Source organism: Mus caroli, unplaced genomic scaffold (assembly GCF_978045245.1).
Source record: "Mus caroli unplaced genomic scaffold, Mus_caroli_1 scaffold_20, whole genome shotgun sequence".
In the NCBI taxonomy this organism is placed as follows: Eukaryota; Metazoa; Chordata; class Mammalia; order Rodentia; family Muridae; genus Mus; species Mus caroli.
Window position 1 is genome coordinate 32,668,186 of NW_028227275.1, and position 23,335 is coordinate 32,691,520.

Consider the following 23,335-nt stretch of genomic DNA (forward strand, 5'->3'; position numbering starts at 1 on the left):
GAAAAGAAGGTCTTTTTTTTCCTACAGAAGAAACAGAAGTGGCTCTGTGGATCATAAAGGGATCGTTAGCATTCACTAATAGAGCGTGCTCTTATATTGCTTTACTGCCATATCCTTTCAGTGTTATTCACCGAGCAGCTGAAATAATTGGGCTTTGAATTTTTAGATCACTATAAAGCAAGACCCGTGTCACTTACTGCTTGATGTAATTGTGGTGTATGTATTTATTGAGGCTATTTATTCATCTCCCTGGTGGACAACTTTGTCAAAGCTAGTTGAGATATGTCTGTGGTTGAGCTGGGAATCTAGGAAGCCATGCATTTCATATAACACTTAGAAATTATAGAGGCTCCACAAACAGCATTTGTCTCTAGACCTTAGGGTGTGATCTTTGATTTGCTCCATCTTTGATTATTCCCTTTACGTTCATAAGAACAATCACTGTTTGGCAGAATGTGGGGTTACTCTGAGTAGGTTTTAAGTCCTAGGGAGGGGGAAGGAGGTGGGAGGAGGGGGTGGGGTGAGGTAACATGACTCTTTCTTATTGCATTATAAATACAAAACATGCTACTGCATCATGAAACAGACACGCCTGGGCCTTGTCTTATTCAGGCTGACAGTTCCATGAGGATGTTATAGCCATATACATGTGGCAACTGAACTTAACTGTGGGGACAAAGAATGCTTTCCTATAAAAGAAGTATTTCAGCCAGGATCTAAATGATGCAAAGGGTTTAAGCATCCAAAGATGAGGAAACCATTTTCCCAGTAAAGGAAGGAGACGGCTTATGCAGTGGCCTAGAGGCAGGAAAGAGCCATAGTGCCTTTGAGAAGCTAGAGCTGTGGAGCTCAGAGAGAAGGGATGGTGTAGGTTCTCCTGGAGCATCAGGTAGGACCTCGGGATCCATGAGCATCAGGTAGGACCTCGGGATCCATGACAAGGCTTAAGGGCTCCAGCTTCAAGAATCCTTTGGGGGGACTGGCATAGAAGAGAGCCTCATTGGGCTTTATTTTGTTCTTTTCCTGAAACGGCCTCAGCAGTAGCATGGTTTCTAGATAATAGAGTGAGTGGGTGAGGGAGACAAGAAGAACATTAAGGAAGACTGGAGGGTGGCCAACCTCAGAAGTCCAGATGAAGAGAGGTGTGTGCATGCCTGTGAGAATCTCGAGGATTTGAAATGAAATATGGGTGGATGGGAGAAGGAGCTGGCAAGAGTGCCTGGCTGAGTTTTTATAGATTGTCCTCTTGGGTACTATGGGGAAAAAGACATTAAATAGACAGGAGGCCTGCAGCTCACGGGAGGTGGAGGTTGAGGGTCTATGCCAATGTTAATTGTAGGTAGCCATGAGGGTCAGGATGTCATACACATGTGCTGCTTTCTGCAACGGTAGAAAATAGTAACAGGAATTGCATTTTCTTTTCAATAAGCTTTGTCTTCAGTGGTGTTAGAAGTGCAACAACAAATATCTAGGTGTATCTACATGACAGTTACAATAGAATGTATAGGGCACCTAGCATGTCCTTGGCTCTTGGCTCCTACTAGACTGTGGGAATGTCTGAAACACCTTTCTTTCCTCCACTTAAGGTTTTTACAATTATCTTGACCTATGTGTTAGAGAAGCAGGGTCTATGGATGAATCAGAAGCAATTTCAAGATGTGTGTGTGTGTGTGTGTGTGTGTGTGTGTGTTTGCTTATCTTATTTAGTGGCCATGCTAAAAGCTCTTTCATTGTCTGGCCGAAGGTGCCACCTTAAGCCCTTCTAGAATCCTCCTGTTGATTCTTCTGTGCTGGGTCTCACATTGCACTTGTTTCTTAGCAGCCCATGTTTCCGCGTGGCTCACAGATGCATACCACATATTTTCCCCAAATTTGAGAACTATAGTTAGTTAAAAGAAAGATTATGCCAGGAACATACGGCTCCCCGTACTTTCTAGTCGTTGCTGATGGCTTCACTCTGTGCTTAGACGCTGCTAAGAGTGCTTGGTATAATTTAGGAGCGCAAGTCCTTGTGAATTTAAATCCCTAATATTTTGCATTGTGTAAATAAAAAAAAAATGAAAAAGTGGAGTTCGTTATTGGAGTCCCCAAATAACATGTTTTAAAACTGTATCTTTTCCCCTGGGGAGTTTGCATTCCCCGTTGGAGGCAGTAGTGCTGTCAGAGGTCATGATTCTACTTGGTGTGGTGCTGTCTTCTAGCTGGATGTCCTGCCAGGTAACTAACTGCACCTCTAACCTAAGTCCCCTGCGGTGATTTAACAGAACATTTTTCCCATATGCGTGTGTATTTGCATCCTTGGTCTCCTGGTGGTAGCACTGTTTGGAGGAGATGGAGGAACTGCTAGTAGGTGCAGATTTGCTGGAGGAGGGCATACCTGGGGGGGGGGCGTGGGGGCGGCTGAGAGTGAATAGCCTTGTCTCATCTCCTGCTTATAGATGGGGTGTGGCCAGCCAGTTTCCGGCTCCCGTCATTTGCTGTGCCTCCCTGGCCATTGTGGACTATCACTTTAGAGCTGTTAGCCAAAATAAGCTCCTTGTTCTCTATGGTGTCTTATTATAGCGACAGAAAAGTAACTGATACACATCACTAAGTATTAATCATTAAGGACAATAAATAAATGCCAGATAATTTAGCCACACAATCGATGATGAAGGTGTTGTACCGCGCAACATTGATGGGTTAAGTACTTTCATGCCAGGTTCTTGGGGAAAAGGCCACAGTTAAAACTGGCAATGAGATAAATTAACAGAAGAGAAAACACCTTGAAAATAACTCACTGTACTCCTTTTATGTTTTGGAAGGCTGAGAAACGAGGGTAGCAATACCTGAACGCAGCAGTCGACTGCCCTAAGTGACCAGCTGTGATTTCTTACCGAATGCAAAGCATCTTAAGTATTGGGATGGTTACATACGTCTCTGACTTGACCATCTGGGGCCAAATTTTACTTAACTCTTATGATAAGTGGACTCAGTTCCACGGGGAAGAAGTGGGAGACACTTTAAGTGCCATAGCCTAGAAGGTTAGGGTCCTTATTTCTATCTCAGAATTATAGGGATCAAACTTTGTTGCACGCATAGCAGTGATTGAGTAATAGCACAGTCTCAATATCCCACAGGTCATTGCTGAGAGGAGTTAATAGGGCCAGGGATAGTTTTTTGTTTGGTTGGTTGTTTTTTTACACATGAATAAACCAAGTCTAAAGGAGGGAAGGGACAGAATGTGATAGCAATTCCCTCTATGACCAAGAAAGGGAAGCTTCAGATACTGGGTGACGTCCTCCTCTTTCTGATTTTAAATAAGACATTTAAAATCACCTCAGGTAGGAGACCTGAAAAGGTTTTTGTATGTCATGTGCCAGTCAGCCTCGAATGAACCGTGTGTGTGTGTGTGTGTGTGTGTGTGTGTGTGTGTGTGTGTGTGTAGGGGGGGGGTTAACACACTGGGAGGCAACTGAGTGACAGGTTTTCATGAACCAGTCTGGATTGTCACAAGGGTCCCCATCCCAGGACTGTGGAGCCACCAGGCAGAGACACATGTGTGCACGTGCGCATCCACATCACACTGAGTTTTCCTTTGTCATGCCATCAGGACCAAGGCAGGATTCTGAGGCCATCCTTTCTGTGTCTGTTTCCTTTGAAGTGAATAGTGGCTTTTATAAGAGATAGGGGATGTCTGTGGAAGCAATACATAACAGAAATTGATGACTTTTTCTTTTTTTCTTTTTTCTTTTTTTTTTCTTTTTTTGTAGAAAAGTGATGTCAGGCAAATTTCCCTGCCTCTCTGGTCTTCCCTCCTCCCATCATAATGGTGGAGAGTTTGCATTTGAAAGTAAAAAAGGCTTAAGACATAATTTTTTAATCCCATCTTTCCTGCCCACTTGCATCTCTTCCAAAGCTTGTCAGGAGCAGATCTGGAATAGCAAGAACCATTAAAAATTTGGCATATTGCACTCTGTTTTTTTGGAATATACTTAGTGTGGGCCAATTTATGGTAAATTATTCTCTTCTCTCCGTGTGTGAATTTCCTCTTCTTTCTTGGCAATTTTCTGCTTGCTTCTGTATCCCTGCGCGCACACGTGTGCATGCACACACAGACACACATACACCATTTATTGCAGAGTCTGTAGAATATGTGTTACAAGTGTTTCAGTGTGTGCCATGACTATATCCACAAGTACATATGCACATATTTGCACCAATGTGCCTATATGATAAGCAAATTGACTTAAACAGTTTGTCTCAGAGGCTTGTGTTGCTGAATGTATGTTAGCATACATTCTGTTTGAACCCACAGACAGTTTCTCAGTCAAGAGTTGACAGAATTCAGCAGTCATTTTGGAAAACACCATACTAAATAAATATATTGCTTCATGCCGTTGTACCAAGCATGCCAATTCTTAATGAAGCTGAAGCCAAGCAGTGAGATCTCTCATCATTACCGTCAAAGACTATTAATTACTGGATAGCCAGGTCCACTGACAGTGAGAACGCTGGCATGAAGGCCTTGTGACAAACACTTTACCCAAACACAGTGTCCCCAGCTATTATGTGGTTAGGACCTGCAACCTTAGGTCTGAACTGCTGCTGTCTCCCATTTAGAGAGAGGATGGTTGGAGAATGGTTGACAGAGGCATGGCATCATGGGAAATTGTTGGGCCTGCTCATTGGGAATTCTTGAGTCAGGGCAATTCAGGGCAAAGTCCTAAAGCATTTTTCTTCATGAGAAATCGATGAGTGGCTGTTTCCTGGCATATTGTAGAGCATATTAGCTTGGTTTTAAAAGGGCAATTTAGAACAGTTTCTTTTCCTTTATGCATGAGGAAGGCACACATTTATATGTCTTGAATTATTGATAATAACATGTTTCCAATGTGTTAGTGTGTGCTTAGTTCAAATTTGGGGAAGGGTGTGGTAAGAAAACAGTAAGTTCACTTCACCAGTATTGCTGAGAGTTTCTCAGCATATGACTAAAGGACTTAATCCAGCAAGCACGCACATGCCATCAAATAGAACCATGTGTTGTAATTAGTGTTTTCTCCACGTGGATAGATACTCATTTAATTAAATATACATTTTGCAGTAGTTCTATAGAACATTAAAATCCAATATTTAGACCTCATAAATGTATTTTATAGCTTCTAAGAGGTTGGCTTTTGATGTCATTGCAAGTAGTAACTAGCTTTCTCCCTAATTAAAAGGCCCTAATGGGTTCACTACACAAGGAAGTCTAGGAAATCAATATGCTTTCTTATAAGGGTTCAGTCTCCATTTCATTTAACATTTATTTAGCAAATAATGCACGGTCACTTTGAGTATACGCCAAGCTCTGTACCTAGCGTGGGCAATAAAATGATTAGCAAGACTGGGTTCCCTGTCCTCATAAAGTCCACAGCCCAATGAGAGGAACAAACAATCCAATTAGTGTGCCTCTGTGTGCAGCTGGAAGGAAGCTGGTCATGTGTGGGGCAAGCCCAATGAAGAGCCTCAGAAAGGATGTGGGTCCGTGGCTCTACCAGCAGAGGGCGCTGCACAGGAAAAAAGCAGCAGGCAAAAGGGACTTAAGGTTCAGTGAGGGTTGGGTAGCTGGGCCACACTAGAGCCAGGCAGGGGTGTGGGTTTAGAGAATCAGGAAAGGGCCTTCGGACAAAATGTTAAGGTTTAGGCCTCTATTGCATCCCTGGCCCCATTCCTTTCTTTGACCTGCAGAGTCTGTCTGTCTGTCTGTCCCTCCCTCCCCCTCTTCTTCCTCCCCCCTCATGCTTTTTTCCATTGATCTTTTCATTTTTATTAGTTCTTTCTTATTTCATCCATCCCTATCTGTCCTCTAAATACATGTTCAAAATGTATTTCTGAGGCAGACATTCAGAAAAAATTTAGTATTTCTTGCCTAAAGTACATTGCCGTTGTTCAGCTGTGAACTTTGGTACACAGAAAATCACAAGAAAGTGTTAAAGCTGGCTTGGTTTATGCCAATCTCATGGAATATACTAGAAGCATTGGTAAGGCAGGGTTGAGCCTGATGTTTCCCCTGTACCACCCAGAGTCTAGGGAAATGCTGGGTGATCAGAAGCCCAGCAAGGCCAGGCTTAGGGAGCGGGAATTGGTCACTATTGACTGTACCGCCATAGTAGTTGGTCACTACTGACTTTTATGTTAAAGTTTTAAAGCACCTTTACCACAGAGAGGCAGACCATTGGACTGTTGCTTTTTATTTGTTTACCTTTTATATATTTCACAGAAGCATCATGCCTGATGCCATGGGTAGGGAGCAGGCCAAATGGAGCCACCAACACACACAGAGTCTCACATATGAATGTATCAGTACAATGCTAGGCGATTCTGAACTTCAAGCCAGTAATGGTGTCTGTGAGCACATGGAGGGAAGGAAAAGCTGGGTGCCTGGAGGTTGCCTAAACATAATTTTTGTTGTTTATTCATGTGACTTCATATAATACAAATGAGTGTGCATACATCAAAAGTCAAAATTATACCCAGCTAAGTGATACTTACCAAGTGCCTACGTAGAAAATTAAATAATTAATTGCTTTTAAGTGATTTTATACACAATTCTTTTCAAACCCATAGACATATATTTGCTATGCTGGCATATATCCAATATGCATTTATTGTGACCTTGCCAGCCCCTGAAGAATATATGCTCTTGTGGGCAGTCACAGATTGCCTGAAGTCAATGGCAGCTAACAACAGAATCTCCACACAAGCAGTGTTTTATTGTTTACTTGGTCAAAGGAATAGTGACTTCCTCAAAGTTGGAATTTTATTACATTGTATTGATATAACATGGTAATATACACATTTATCTTATGGGTATATCAAACTTCTTAAATTTGAGTATCTGAAAAGAGCTTCTGCATCCATTTTACATAGCTGTGTTCTGCTTTGACAGACTCCTTTTGTAGCTGTGGAGATAATGCCCACGGTTCCATTGTTACAAACCAGACGCTTGATAAGTTCCATAAGAGTTCAGTATGGTTCAGTTGTTGGCACAGAAGTAGCATAGTGTCCCCCACATTGTCACACAGCCTCTGTCGAATCATCCGCCAGCTTCATTTTACTTCTTTCAGTGCCTCGTCATTTAGAGTCCCCTCTTAAGATCAGCTGTGACCCACAGCCCAAAGTGGTCAAGAGCAATGAATCGCCTTAAACCAGTAAAGATCATGTATGTGTACCCGTGCAGGTGACCTTGGCTTTACACGGATTTACTAATCAAGAAACAAGTACAGCAAGGCAGGAAAGGATTTCTGAGCTGGCTAATGGATTCATTTTGCACAGGAGAATAACAGGGAAAGAACGACGACTGGAGCCTAGGACTGTTTTGGAAAACATTACTGAACGGGTTTTATGTTAGTCCTGCAACGTTTTTAATAGTTCCAGAAAATCTGGATAAATGAGAACCATAGGCCATTTAAGGATGCTGGATGAGAGGCACATCCCAAATCCAAGACTTTCTAAGGCCAATACCATATATCTGTTTGTTTGTTTTTTTTCCTTCTGCTGTCCTTAACCAGACCCAAGAGCAGTCAGACCTTAAGGGTTGTCATAGACAAGCAAGCACAGGTCTCTTTAGATACCAGGACCCTTTGGGAGTTCAGTCTAAGTAACTTTGGAGCCAAGGCAGTTGTCATATAAAATCGGTTATTCCCTCTTAGCTGCTGGACGGTAATACAGTCATCCATGAGTATGGCGCTAGGAACACAAGGATGACGGAGCTGTAAACAGGAGTAAAAATATGCAGAGATGTGGCCTCTGTCATCCTTGCCCTTTTACCAAGCTGAACGGAACAGGGAGCAGAGAGGAAGTCAGTGTCGCTTGGCGAATCAGACATGGTCTTCCTGTAGACTGATGTGGTAAACATTAAGGTTTGCTGAAGCATTCGGTGCTATTTAGAATACCCTGGGAACAGAAACTGAGTGGAATGACAGAGAGTTAGAGTGTCCCCAGATGGAGATTCACGGAAGGGAATTCAACCCCGGTGAGTCCAGTGTGCTTCCCAAGTCTTTCTGTTGGAATCTGCATCCTTTTTGTTTTAAATGGATTTTTCTTCTTCTTCTTGTTTCACTATTTAAAATTAGGCTGTATTGTTTTGTGTTCGAAGAAAATAGATGACTCTTTCTGGTTTATTTCAATCAAGGCATGTTGTTTATTCTTTTCTTTAGTTCTAATGTTTATTTCCCCTTTTCCAAGCTATATCACACTCTGTACTTTAATGATAAGGATCATGAAGTGTCCCAGGACTTGCATCTCCAAGTGTAATCTCTGAGCGTTGATCATTTTCTGGCGTCACCTGGAGACAGACACAGAAGTGCTCACTCTCCTCTGGAAGACCTAAGGCATTGGGATCTGCATCTTAAAACCTCCATGTGACTCACGTGCACATCCAGTTGGATGTGCTCTGGAAGTAAACCGTTAGCTGAGTATATTCATCAGAGTTCTCAACGTCTCTTAGTTGTGTAAACTGGACTGCTTTACTTCCTTGGGCCCTTTCAGAGTCACAAAAGAAATCTTACACCCTTTGAAGGAAGCAGTTAATCCAAGGGGACTTGATCTCCTAGACTGACTATGGAAGTCACCATGACGGTAGCCAGGGCATCAGAAATGTTTGCTGAATTTTCCATGGGAGCCTCTCATCCCTATTGTTTGGGGGTGGTGTGTTGAGATACAGACTAGTACCGAATTCATCAGTCCTTACCGCACAGCCAAGTGGCAGCCAACACTAATGGGATTAATTGGTCTTGACTGGTGGAATTGTAAAAGTGTGTTTCTCCAAGGGTCATAAACACCAAGCCTTAATTGAAATCAAATGTATATTTTAAAAAAGTTTTCCACCGTCATAGACTTCTTTCTGTTTTGGTTTTGTTGATATTAGCAATGGTATAGAAACCTGATAAAGAAGGTTCGCTGTCATTACTGCTTTGAATACAAACTTGTCCTTCTTGGCACTCTAAGTAGCTGATTAGAGAAGGGGATAATATTCGACTTGATTATTGGTTACACATATGGAATAAATCCCATTTTAATCGTGTTTAATGAGCCTTTCATTTCTAGAACCTTACACAAAAGCTTCTAATAGAAACAGATAGTAATATTTCAAAGGTCATCTGAATGTTACTGAATGTCAACAATCCGTAATCAAGCCAATATATATTGATGATGATTGCAGTCCGGTCTCATTCTTTAAATATGAAATAATTTTCTAAATTGGCCAAGCGATGCAAGCTGAGGTTCTGTAGGTCCGAGGGAACTTGAAAATGTCTAATTAAAGATTGTTACTTAAAACCAGCATTAAAGAGATTTTTCTTAGAATGAGGCGTCACACTATGAAGTATTTTCAAGGCCCTCTGAGATTTAAAGTTCTGTTTCGGGGAGAGCTTCATGCACTGTTCTCCTACACGTCTGCAATTTCACTGAAACATAGAGATGGATAATGTCGCTTTTCTCAACTGGAGACTGTCATCAGCAGCACAATGTGGGGTATTTACTGGTCAGGAGGCCATGAAAAGAGCTGATCGGCATACCTGTCTTAGAACCAGACATCTGCCTGGTAGCAGATTTGAAAGCTGTGAGTTTTGAGACCATCTTCAGCTCTCATTATCTTTTCATGAATAAACCTTGAGTTTTCTTCATGTTTACCTCCTAGCAGCTGTGGACCATGCTTATAGGGTTTGTTCAGGGGGCAGATGCTATTTAGATCAAATTAATAACAAAGAGAAAGTATTTAACATGGACCAACTGTTCGCCAGATCCCATGTCCCCTCTTCCAAGCCTGCCATTGCTCCCTTTTTCTTTTCCTCTCTTATTAAAATCTTGTTTTATTCCTCTTCTTCCCCCTTTGAACTCTTAAGTGTGACTGTGATTTGGTTTTCTTCATCTTCCTGAATTTTATTTGCGTTTGAGTTTAGGACAAATCAGGACCTGTGATTCAGTTATGAGTTATTAGTCTTTGGCTTGATGACTTCAGAGCCAATTCAGGAAGGAGAGGACACGAAGCAGAGCATTGAGGTTTTACAAGCATTGAACCATATCAGGGGTAAAGAGCAACCTGTTGACACTGTATATCTTAGCTCTCTGGGTGTATCTTGAACTGCGGGAGTCACACTGAGAAAACCTGTGACTCAAATCCAGGAAATATTCATAATGCTTCTGAGTCCCTATACCCAGGTGTTCATCTACAAGGTTCAGCGCCTTGAATAGCTCTGTAAAAGTCAGGAAAGATCATAAGATTAAGAGGCAACTATTTTCCCAAACTCTCTAAGAATCCACTTGTAGCTATTTGGGACATTATTTCTTGTTATCCTGAATGACTGATAGCTTATTTCTTAAAGCCTTTGCCTTTAACTGAACTTGCGAACATAGGGATGAAACTGCCTGAGGGAGAGGAAATTCCTGTACTGAATTACAGGGTTATTCCCATAATGGATGATAACACTTCATTATTAAATTGTTCGCTTTCAAGTCCCATCCAGATGCTATTAGAGAAGCAAATAGCACCGCAACTCCTTCCTCTTAAGACACTCACTCACTCAGGTGACTCTGACCCATTGGGCGTTAGACCCTCTACCCTGTCATCTGCCAGTCCTTGAGGACTTGGGACTATAGATTCTTCAAAGATGTTTTTTTGCAAAGAGTGAGTGGTGGTTGCCTGTTAGGAGCTCTTTCATCCATGAAACTGCATTCTGAAGGTAGCCTCTACTGTCTAAACATTCAGTGAGCTCACACCCTGTCTTTAATCATTTTCCCTGAAGATACTGCTATGCTTCTCTGACCACCCTTGTTACAGAGGGAACCTCTGATAGCATCTAGATTTTCATTATTTTCCAGATTGTCTTTTGGCTGTCACATGTTGTCTTTCAATTTTGCTTCTTTATGTAGTTAGGGTATTCTGGTCCTCACTGGAATGCCAGACCGACTGACAGATCGACAGACCTACCTACCTACCTTCCTTCCTTCCTTCCTTCCTTCCTTCCTTCCTTCCTTCCTTCCTTCCTTCCTTCCTTCCTCCTTTGGTGGCTGCTGCTGCTGCTACTGCTGCTTCTCCTTCTCCTTCTTCTCCTTCTTCTCCTCCTCCTCCTCCCCCTTCTCCCCTCCCCCTCCCCCTCTTCCTCCTTCATATTGGTTGTATTAATAATAGCAATCATTTAAATGGACATTGAATAGAAAGGATGAGGAATTGTTAGCCTCATGTAAACTCATATGTGAGCACATGGACAGTTTGAATCACACCAGCACATAACTGGGTTTCTCATGACAGGGGGAAGTGTTGTATGTATCTGGCACCCATAGAAAGCCTGTTAATTTCGCTGTCACTGGTCTCCACTCACGTTGATGCCAAAACAATGTAGCTTTTTCTGTAAGGGGTTAGGTGACTGTAGAAGGGTTGAGAGATTGGAGGCCACCTAATTCTGGGTATATCTCACTGGAATTAGCCCCAGAGAGACATCTGCCCCACAAAAGAGCCTTGCTAGGAATGAGGCTACAGGCTCAGCATGGCCAAAACCACAAGCTGGTTTCAGACCTAAGTGCACTCTGCCAGGTGATTCCAAGCAAAATAAACTGGGCTCCAAGACTTTTCTCTGATTCTTCATTCAGAGTGAACCTTAAAAGCAGACGTTTGCTTGGCAGAGACCTCTTAGCTATGAATTAGGAGTTAATTTAGAACTCTTTGATCCTTAAACTTGAGATCAATTTGAAAATTTGCAGAAATAAGGCCCCATAAATTCCAGAAACCACCCCCCTGCACCTCGCCCCCCCCCCCCCCAGCTACACTTGGCTGTGAAGAAGTCGTCAGCTTTGTCAGCATTCTTTCTTCGTTCAGTCTAAATTTAATTTTTTTTATGTGAAATAGAAATCAGGAAAACACCGAAAATTATTTTAAGCAAAATATCGAAATTGAAATAAACTAACATATGTCCGTGAGACATGTATAACTCTCAATCAAAAATAAGTGCAACTTCCATAAATTTCTTAAAATACTCCAGCATGCAGAATGTGATCAGCTTAAATAGACGGGGTGTTGTGACATAGTTGACTATTCTCTCTACTTAGTTCATCCTTTACTTAAGGGTGAAATTTCCAACTACTGAACCTTCCCAACCAGAGCTCTTGTCAGCGAGGGAACCAGGGCATTTCATGAGGTCCTTGCAGCACGTAAGCAATGTTGACTAATTTTGAGTGGAAATAGCCCTTGTCATACTGTCTGTCCCACTTTTACCAATGTCTATCTGCCCCATTCCCACTACATCCCTCAAAAGACCCAAACAAACAAAGAAACAAAAAACAGAACAAAAACCTTATCACTTACAGGCTTTCCCGATGTATTTCTTACTGTCCCTTTGAATGTTAGCATCACTTTGACCTATAGTAATAGCTAACAATTTTCCCCCAAAGAAGCCATTAAATTAATGGTATTATTAACAAACTACAAACACAAATTTTTAAATAATCAACCTTTTATCTTTCTCTTATTTATAGCTAGGTAATGCAAATTTTTAAAATAAACAACAATAATAAATTTAATAATAACAAGAATAGTAAGTAGTAGTTTATTTAAAAATTAATTAACATTAAAGTGAATTCTCTTGTCTCCTAGTTACCGTTAAAATAGCATTTTGAACACTACTCAGCTTGGCATTACCCTACATGTTGACACTAGCCACTCATTTGGAAGTTGCAAACCTAGGCAAACATTTAAGTACATAACTGATAGACCGTATCTAGTGGGCACCTGCGTTCCCCATCCTACATTCTTAACCTTTCCTGCCTTCTTTTTCTGTCATAGATCACTTTAATTTTTCTTGTTAGTTTTTGTTGTTATTATTGTTGTTGAAAACTTTCTTCCTTCTTGGGCCCTTCTATGGAGACCAATTTTGAAAGAGCAAAAGGGTGTTAATTTTTTAATAAATCTTCAAGATACACACTACTATATTTCTATTGATTGAGCCAGATGGCTCACAGTGAATATTCTCTGACATAAGTAATCACAGAAATGAGTTTGGGACCAAAATCTGGTATGGAACATGGCATGTATGTGCTGTGGGAAAGATGCAATTCACATAAACATATGGGTATTTTTAGAAGCAATATTTGTTACTGTTTGGATTTAATTTCATCTTACTGTTAGCTAAGTATAAACTAACGGTTGTTTTTCTTCCCTCGTCTCAGGCATTTGGGTCCTACTCAATAACTAAACCTTGTTTTCTTTTTGCAGTTTGAAGGCTGCAAGAAGGCCTTTTCCAGGCTGGAGAACCTCAAGATTCACTTGCGGAGCCACACGGGTGAGAAGCCATACTTGTGCCAGCATCCGGGCTGCCAAAAGGCCTTCAGCAATTCCAGTGACCGTGCCAAGCACCAGAGGACACATCTTGACACTGTAAGGATGGCAGGGGCTGGCCACCTTTCAGCCTCAGCTGGGTGCCAAAGGGCCCCTCTGATGGTAGGATGGAGCAGGTGTTTGCTTGCTGGTCTTAAGGTCACAGAGGGCAGTGCCAGGCAAAGCAGCAAAACGCAGTGAAGTGTTCACAGGGCTGACCTGTGTGGCTGTTTTATTTTTTATTTGTGAATTATGCTATATATCAGAACTTTCTCGGACCAAGGGGTAGTACTTAATCCCTTCTCTGTAGAAAGCAGAAGCAGTTCAGGGGCTATCATACAGTAGTAGGTCTTAGCACACAGAATGCCCGCTAGAGATAATTAAAGCGATTATCAATATATCAAGCTGTACCAAAATAGACAATGTATGCAGCTGGAAAGAATATGAAGTGCAGTGTTTATGTGCTGACCCTGTTCTTTTCCTCTGGACCTAGATTTTCAGCCAGAACGGTGTTGAGCATGAACCTGGGCTTTTGCTTTAGAAACCATCTGTTAATTTTCACCTGTAATTCATCTAAAAAGACAGAGCAGATCTTTCCCCGAGTTCATTTCATACATGCGTTGTCTGTGTTAACAGTCACACATCCTTTTATATCAACCTGATGAGAACAATTGAGTTTTATTTTCACACCCTAACTCCCTTAGTGCCGCTACATTTTACTCCTTGCAAATGCTGTCTATATAACTTTTGTCTTTTTATTTCCTCCCATTATGTTGAAAACACTCCTTTGCATCCGTGAGCTTTGAAGCCATTTTCTTTAGAGGAGGCCAGGTAGATGCTGTGTAATTTCACTTCACTTAACAAAGCCGTTGGGATAAATGCATTATACACATCGTGGATCTCTTATCCCACGTTCTTGAAAATAATGTATTCATGACAGTACTTTCTCAGTGTTAACGTTCTGATGTCTATTATTAAACTACACCCGAGTTTGAATTTTGAAAAGATACTATTATTTCCACACACCTTCTCATACATATTTAAGATTCTTCTGATGTTATAGTTGACATATTTATTACCTTTTTTATATTAGTCTCTATTAGTCATATTTGTTGAAGTCATTTTAGCTTTATATGTCATATAACCTTTCTAAACAGAATTATCTCCTAATATATGTATAAGTGTGATGGTTTGTCTGGTAAATACAGGAAACATAGTTAGCAAAATATGGGAAAAGAAACAGTCCTTTTCTGCTTGAGCCAAGTTGAATTTATTGATCTGTTTAGGACTACTAGAATAGAATGTTAAATAAATACATGAAAACTGCTAAGATTTTCAACATACAAAAATAAGAAAAAATTATGTTAAAGTGTCTGATTTTGTTGTATCAAAAATGGTCTTAATCTTATCCAGCATATTTTCCAGTTTGTTATTGAACCATATCATGGAAGTGTGACCATTCGTATCATGAAAACTGTCTTAAGAAATTGTTCAGCTATCCAGTTCACTGTAGTTTCAGAGCTGTCCTTGAGGAAACCTGATGTTTTTCTACAATACGCTTATTGGTGCTAATTGTAGCTAATCACACAAAACATTTATATAGTAATTAGAGCATTAAAAATATATAACTTTTTTAAAAAGTTTTAAACAAAACTTTTACTTGAATTTTTTGACTTGAATTCAGTACATCTGTTAGAACCCAGTCATTTTTACCATTTTAAAAAGATTTTCTCTATTACACTTGTTAAAACTATTGGTTTTCTTTAAGATCCAAGTTACCTTCTCTTTAAATGCTTATTTCCTTTAATAAATTGTTAAACTTTTTAAGAGCATATTGAAATAAACCACTTGTTTTCTAAAGCAAACTGTAGCTGTTTGAAGAATTTAGAGCTTAAATTTAGGTTCCTTTCCACTAATCATACCTTATACAGAAGCTGACAGGATTTTTGCATTAAAATATCTTTTCAACTAAACAGATCCTTTATTGAAAAAAATGGTTTTCCCACAAAGATTATTGAGTTCATTAAAATAACCCTGAATTTTTTTATTAATACAATTTCTCTACTAACATCTTAAATCTAAACAAGGGAAGTAATTACTCAGGACAGCTGGAAGATCATGAAATACCTTTTCTGAGGGCATGTAGCATTCCATTTTAGGCTTGAATAATCAGAGATAGAATGATGGGGATACCACTACTATTCACACCAGAGCCTGAGAGATGTTTGGGCATCCTGGTCCAAGGTGGCAGACACAAGAGGGAGGGCTCAAGACCAGTTGTGAGGACTGGTTATAGTTGAGCTTTCTCCAAGAGTACCTCAAATCAAATGGAAAATGGAACTCCCAGCCCCATTTCAAGCAGCATAGATGTTCAGAGCATATCAGTGTCCATAAACCTTCTTCCCTGAAGCATACTGATGGTCAGAGACATGAGTGTGTGTGCTCATGGTCAAACTACTAATAAGGATGGATACTGGCTGCTTGCTGCTATGAGCTGAAGGCAGAGTAGGGAAAGCTAGTTCAAGAAAGCCGGGTGAACCCAGAAACGATTCCAAGGGTAAAACAAAATCTGTGTTGCCCCAATGGAAGCGCCTTAGCTGGTGTCTTTCGCCAACACCCACTCACTTTTTTAAAAAGGAGAAGTAAGGGCCTTGTTGCTCTTCTTCCAACATTTAGTGTTAAATTTCTTAGAATTTAATACAGTACACAGCACATTCTGGAAGCTCTGAAACTACAGGGAATTAGTTAGCTGGACCAATTTCTCAAGACAATTTTGCTTTCCGAATGATCACACTTCCATGAATCTTTCATAATCTTAGGTAATCCAATCAATCAGAATCAGCCAAGAACAGTCAATGAGTAATTGCATCCACTATTCAAATTGGGGGTTTCAAATGAAAGATATACCATGATTCTGTCTTGTTCTTGAAGTGAACAAAAATGACAAAATGTTAGTGAATTCTAACCATCATTTCCAGTAAGCAAGTCAGAACATCCATGTGTCTCCTCAGATGATGATAAGCACATGAAAACTCGAGCCTGACAGAGGAAAGGTTGCCATGCCACACTCTTGTTTGGCACAGCAGGCTTCCAGAGCCATCAAGAGAAGAATCCAGATCTTTCTCATACTGTACCGACCAAGGTCTCTGTGCTCATGGCGGATGATTATTCATCTCATGTACACAGTTGCTCCTGTTTTGGTTTTGCGTTTTTAAGTTTTTGGAATAGTTGGGAGATTTTGGTTTAGCTTGAGACCCAAGTCATTGTCTCCAAAGTTCTTATCAAGAACTTTTGTCAGTACTCGGTGAGAGTGTTGGTGTCAGAATGGATTTGAGTTGGTCTCTCCCTCCCCTGTAGGTCTTGGTTCATTTCTACTTAGGTGCCAAGCACTTGGGAGCATCCCTCACATGTTCACATCCCTCATGCCCTCTGCTGCCCTGCCACAGGGAACTGGGATGGACACATTTACACCCTTGTCCCTCAGCCCTCTGCTCACTCACACCCCTCAGACTTTACTCCTCCGTGGCTACTAATATTACTATTCCTCTGGCTGAGCGATAATTCGTCTGTTGTTTGAGACATACTGTTTCTTGCTCGCTTTACACTAATTTTTCCTTCTTCATTCTTTCCCTCTCTTTCTGAATCAGGTACCTACCTCTGAACCGTACCCAGTCTTTTCTGGACTTTTCTACAGCTTCTTTACCTGAACCCTTAAAGAATCTGTTTACTATTTCTGACAATACCAAAGATTTTCTCAGGGAAACATAATTGTAAGTATGTAAGTATTACCTTAAAAAAAATTCCACAAAAGATTTTTATGGTTACACTGCAATGTAAGGTAATCTATTTTTTTTTTAAAAAGCAAGGATAGGGCATCTCTGTGGGGCATTTGTAAAGTTTACCCTTCTCATCTTTATGACGCAGAATTCGGGGGTGTTCTAATTAAAATGCATGAGTATTCCCCAGCACTTGACATCTGTCATTCAGTAACAGCTCTTGCTCTGAGCAGTCTGAAGAAAGCCTGACCCTAATCCCTTTACAGTTTAACCACAGCTCGCTCTTTTCTTTTTCTTTCTCGTTCAGAAACCTTATGCTTGTCAAATTCCAGGATGTACAAAGCGCTACACAGACCCAAGCTCCCTCAGAAAGCACGTGAAGGCACATTCTTCCCGAGAGCAGCAAGCAAGGAAAAAGGTAAATTTCAAAGGGAGTTTTTTCCAGCTGGGAAAAGCACGTTTGAATTATCCTTGCAGTGTACAGAGTTTCTGTGTGGCATGGGAATCTTTGAGTTTGAAGACGTCCTGTGCTGGATACTGAGGACAGAGAGGTCTTCCCTGAGGCAAGGCTGTACTTGGCACAACTAATACAGTCATGTAAAAATCTCTGTGGAAGCTTGTATATGAGAATTGGAGAAAATTAATGCCAGCCACCAACCCCAGGAAATGTTAATAACAAAAAGTTTTTATGGAAATTTCTGGAAGCTCTTTCTGGAGAGAAACACTTTTTCATAAAAGTACTAGCTAGCTCAAATAATTTCCACTCTAATGAAGAACTTGGGTGACCCTCTTGGATTGAGAGACCATTCCCCATGGTTGGCTTGAGGGAAGCTAGCTGACTGGTACTATGCATGAAATCAGGGGTAGAGGGGATAAAGTACTGAACTTAAATTGGCCTTGACATGAGTGAGAGATTAATGCAGCTTTCAAAATCTGCAAATATTACAGTGTTACAGGCTTAGAATAAATGTCTAAGGTCATCCAGCCATCCTGTGTTAATTTGGCTTTGTGAATTTCTCAACTGGCTGGCCCGGCTGGCTTTCCAAACATTTGAGACAGGGGATTTACTGTCCTTTAAGTAATTTCATAACTGACTTTTTTGTGGGAATGTGAGGGTGTGGGCACATATGCATATTCTTGTGTGGGTGGACACACATGTATACGTACCTATAGGTAGAGGCCAGAAGTCACCATGGCTATTGTTCCTCAGGAACTGTCCAATTGCTTTCACACCACCTCTCAAACAGTGACTTCACAAGTGTGTACCACCACAGATGGCTTATCACTCAGACTGAGCTCTGGTCCTCATGCTCAGACAATAATCACTTCACCCACTGAGCTGTCTCCAGCACCCAAGCTTTTATATATTTGAACATTTAGTAGAATGTTTTGTCCCTGGAAGAAGTGAGTTGCATTAACTAGGTGTTTTTAGTACAAGGGTCTTTCGGTCACTGTGTCTTTTTGTCAAAATTGCGCATTTTCTTTCATAGTTTTTTTGGCATTTGACATTGGTGTTAGGAAATTGTGTGTGTGTGTGTGTATGTATGTATGTATGTATGTATATGTATATATACCTACACTGAAGTTTTTCTGTCTGGAGATACTAACTTGAGTGCCAGTGGAGGGCTTATAGACAGAAAGTTCTTAAGCCAAGCCTTCTTTTTGAGAAAGAAAACCACTCTGCTGCAAGGACTTGACAGATACACTTAACTACTTACAAAGCCAGTCTTATAAATCAGTAGTTAAAATACTTTTCCTCTAGAAATAGATTTAATATATCTCTTCATAAAATATGTTACCCCGAACCATTTGGCATGGGCTAGGTATGATCTGATGTTAGAAAGGCAAAGGCATTTTATTTAGTGTCAATAAAACGGAATAGACAACGCCTCCCCTTAAAATATCACATTGTCACGATTGGATCCTTGAGCAGAGTTGTTTTCAGTTGGCTTTGTCACTGTCTGTAGCTTACAAAACTCAAAGGAATACATTATTCATTTAGCAGAAGAGGGCTTTCATTCTAAATCTGACCATTTGCTACCTCCAAGTTGTCTCTAATAAAGTGGGCTTTTACTAATAACACCAAGCTTATCATTAGTAAGTGAGCGAGCCACTTGAAGGCTCACAGAGCCACTGCTAAGCATGGGAGAGTATTAACCACCTATAGAGACAACAGTACTGATGCTCACAGGTGTGGAGGCACACAGGCTGTCTAGAGAGTGTTAAATACTTTCTCTGTGGAATAAAGGTGTGTGTTAGCCTCCTATAAAGAGAGAGTAGGTTTGATTATAGGCATATTTATTGAAGCACTAATCGAAAAAGGAAAGCATTGAGACTGTAAGGTATGGCTGTATTTATAGTTCTCCTTCAGCCTGAGTAGTCCAGGGAAGAACAGCGGCCTGTGAGCAATCTGATATCCTCATGTCAGACACCGCAGCCCTTCCTTAGTTCTGACTTCAGGGCAGGGAAGTATTCCCTCTCTAATGGCTTTGCTTTGGGGTCTTCTCTATTTTGTGCAAATCGGACTTGGTTGACTTCCTCTAACCATTTGGCTCAGCCCTCAGTCACAAATGTACAGTGTTTACTTTTCAAAACCCCCTTCTAAGTCTGTGATAGGTAATTCATGACATTAACATGATGTTGCTTCATCTAACAAAAAGAGGCTGTGTCACTCCCAAGAGAGACAGCGGCTGAGAAATCCCCAAATCTGCCCTTCCGTGCTGTTAAATCGAGTGCCGATATCCCAGTGCGCTACATTTACACGGTACAATGTTGTCACTAGACCTTAGAGAGCCCCTAACTGCTCACTCGTGTCAGAACTTGGTATCTGAAGTATTTCCTGGCATCAATACTTAGGGAAAAAAAAGAAACAATAAACCTTTTAAGGCAGAATTAAGATTATTTACGACTTTAATTAAAAATTGGAAAACTGGCATGATTTCAAAAGGGGCTTTACAGAAATGTGAATTCATCAAAAATAACCATAAAAATTCCAAGGTGATAAAGGCACAGTGGAGTAATGGTCCCAGCCATAGGGAATTGTTTTGCTGAAAAGAATAAAACTCTATGCTGTCACACCCTGTTAGTCATGGACTTGCTTAATATACCCTGCCTGCCCGCCTCTCTCTAATCCTCTCTTTAACCTCCCCCTAGATGCTAAATGACATTATTTTGGTCTTAACTTAGCCAGTTTTAGGAGGCCCAGCTCGGAAATTGGGTTCAGTAACAAACACCCATAAGATAATGTATATAAGGAGAAGCAGTTTGCTCCTGAGTGGTACCCTAACCACAGGCATATGGTCCTTCCTGACACGTGACCCATTCCACCAGAAAATCAGATGGACCTGGAATCTTAGCCAAACATTTTTCAAGATGTTTTAAGAAAGAAGAAGGAAAAGACCAGGGGAGCAGAGACAGTTTGGCTTATTACATACAGAGGGTAGTTTCTCTTGTTTGCAAAAAGCAAGCAAGCATACACATACATACACCGCATCTCATCAGCCAGCAGGCACCCACCCAGACTTGTTCATCAAGTGTATGGCGCAGTTCTTGAATGCTTTGAAACAGGGGCGCACTGATAAAATGAGTAGACAAGCATTCAAGCCACCAGGAAAGGTATTCATTGAGAATAGAATTTAGCCTCCAGAGCAAAAGGTACAGAATCTGTCCTTCAATTCTTCCTGATGCGCGAGTGAAATGCGAGAAGACTGGGGCAGATGAGCCACTTGAAATTCTTCTCAAGGCTGTGAGTTTTATCAGAATTTTTCATTTGCACCTTGGAAGTACCAGGAACATGGTTTTCTTCAACCCTAGCCTGTTGTCAAAATGGACTTTAAAAAAAAAAAAATGAATACAAGCAGTGCCTGAGAGTTAGAGGTGACGTGAATCTTCATCCAGTCCGCACTTGCATAAAGATTCTAAACTTTATGAGTTATTAATGTTTGTTAGACATTGACCTTTGATTGGCTGAACGTCAGTGATGTTCACTTTCATGACCTCGACACCAGCGATTGCAATTACCTACGTTTATATTTCGTACTTAGAGTGAGTTCTGTATTCTGGCTGTGCACAGGCAACTTACTTAATGCAGTTTTCTTCAAGTGAGACGGGTAATTCTTTAGACTGTTAAAAGCCGCCATCTTTCCCCAGAATCTCCCCAGAACTATAAGCGTCACGGGGGAGCCCGTGGCTTACTTGGCAGTGAGTAGTTCTTGGAACCATGAGAAGAGAGATGGAAATAATCCTTCCCTGTGAATTGGAGTTCGGAGCATAACGATAATGAAGCTTGCCTTTTCCCATTCTTTGTTTTCTGCTTTGATCTGTGGGGTGGGGTCTTAGTCTATGGGGTGGGGTCTTAGTCTATGGGGTGGGGTCTTAGTCTATGGGGTGGGGTCTTAGTCTATGGGGTGGGGTCTTAGTCTATGGGGTGGAGTCTTAGTCTATGGGGTGGGGTCTTAGTCTATGGGGTGGGGTCTTTGGCAGGTGGGGTGTACGTTGATGTCCTCTCCAAATTCCACAGTTCCTTGTCATTATTTGTCCTTTGTTCCTTGAAAGGAATCAGCTAAAAATCATTAATAGAGTATTAGGAATTAGCCCATAGCACAGTTTGGCCTTAGGATAATAAGCCAGTGCAACTCTTCTGTCATGCTTTAGTAACACTGCTGTAGTGGATGTGTGTGAGGAGGACTCTGTTATAGGGATGATATTCAATCAGTACAGAGTTGCCTTTTTAAACAGCTCACAAACATCTGTGCACCGTCCCCTTGGTGATAAACAGTGGTAAGCGACTAACTTCACACCTCAGAACGCTGGCAAGACACATCTGGATCCCCATCCCCCTCAGCCGAGAGATCAGTTCCAAGAAAGATTGTGGGAGATGCTCTTGAAAGAAAAGCGTTCGGCGAACAATAGTGACGAGAATAAGTGCTTATGTTTTAATGGAAAACATCCTTATCCACCATCACGAATCCTAACCCATATCCACAACTATTGCTACTTGGAACAAGTTGCCTGGCAGCTTCGATGGCAACCTGGCCCAGCACAATAGTGCTTTCATGTTTGAAGTGTGCTGCTGCTTCTGTATATGGCTTGGGGCTCAGAATAATCCATACTTGTAGGAGTTGGTGGGGGACTTGAGGGAGATGGTCTTCCGTTGGAAAGACCAGTGAATAAAATGAGTGTGTGTTCTTCATACCATCAGAAGAACTGCATTCATCTTTACAGGAGAGTATGTGCTGCCACCCCTGGGATGATGGCCCAGGGTCTTAACTGTAGTAAAAGTTGGTGCCCGTGTACTACTCCTGAAACACATTCCGTGGCGATGTTATTAGATAGGTTTTATTTGGTTGATGTTGTCCTCGTTTTTAGATTTATTTTTGGTTTGTGTGTGTAAGTGCTTTTACCTGGTAAGTGCACCACTTTTCCTGGTTTGGAGGTCAGAAAAGGATATTGGGTACACTGGACTGGAGTTAAGGCTGTTTGTGAGCCACCATGTGGGGAGCGGGAACTGAACCCAAGTGCCCTGCCCGAGCAGCAAATGGACTCACCGTCCTTAAGGGGCTGGCACACAGAAGAACCACCCCCTTCTCAGCACCTCAGGAAGCAGCTTTGCAAGGAGACACTTTACAAGGGTCTCCAAAGTTTCCTTTATTCCATGTTGTAAGAATTTATTGGTTACCTACTATGTGCTGGACACTGGTTAGAGCCGTAGAAGCAAACGCGTGGAGGAGCTGTGTTTTCTGCTCTCTTCGGTTGGCATTCCGATGAAGGTGAGCACATGAGAAACTGGTGTGACATTAGTGCAAATAGGGAAGACACAGAAAGGCTGATAATGGGAGGGGTGTGAGCTGAGATGGTCCAGGAACTGAGCAGAAGGGCAAAGAGATCACGTCTTTAAAAATGAGGGAAAAGATACATTGGTTGCAGTATTCTAGAAAACCACCGATTCAGTCCAGATATTCAGTCAAACTTCCCTGTTTGAGCTGACTTTCAAAGAACCCGGAATTGCTAGCACTTTTTGAATCGTCTGGCTCATGTTAGGGTTTTTGTTTGATTTGTGTGTTTATTTCTTTGTTTTGAGACAGGGTACCACTGTGTAGCTCAGGCTGGCCTTGAACTTGGGATCTTAGTGCTTTCGCATTCTCAGTACTGGGACCACACATAGAAGTGCTTTAGCTTTAGTTTAGTTGCCTCTTTCTTCAGCCTGTCCTCATTAGTTGGGGTGGCATGA

The 23,335-nt window shown here is 41.3% G+C and overlaps 1 protein-coding gene across 4 annotated transcripts in view; it reads left to right on the forward strand.

Annotated features, from left to right (window-relative positions):
- The window catches only part of Glis3 (GLIS family zinc finger 3), a 419,182-nt gene that overhangs the window by 306,621 nt on the left and 89,226 nt on the right, over window positions 1–23,335 (forward strand). For all 4 annotated transcript variants that reach the window (XM_021152026.3, XM_085833847.1, XM_085833848.1 and 1 more), the window contains 2 exons: window positions 13,229–13,390; window positions 17,414–17,524. In XM_021152026.3, the coding sequence (XP_021007685.1) occupies window positions 13,229–13,390; window positions 17,414–17,524 (273 nt within the window). The remainder of the gene's footprint in view (window positions 1–13,228; window positions 13,391–17,413; window positions 17,525–23,335) is intronic.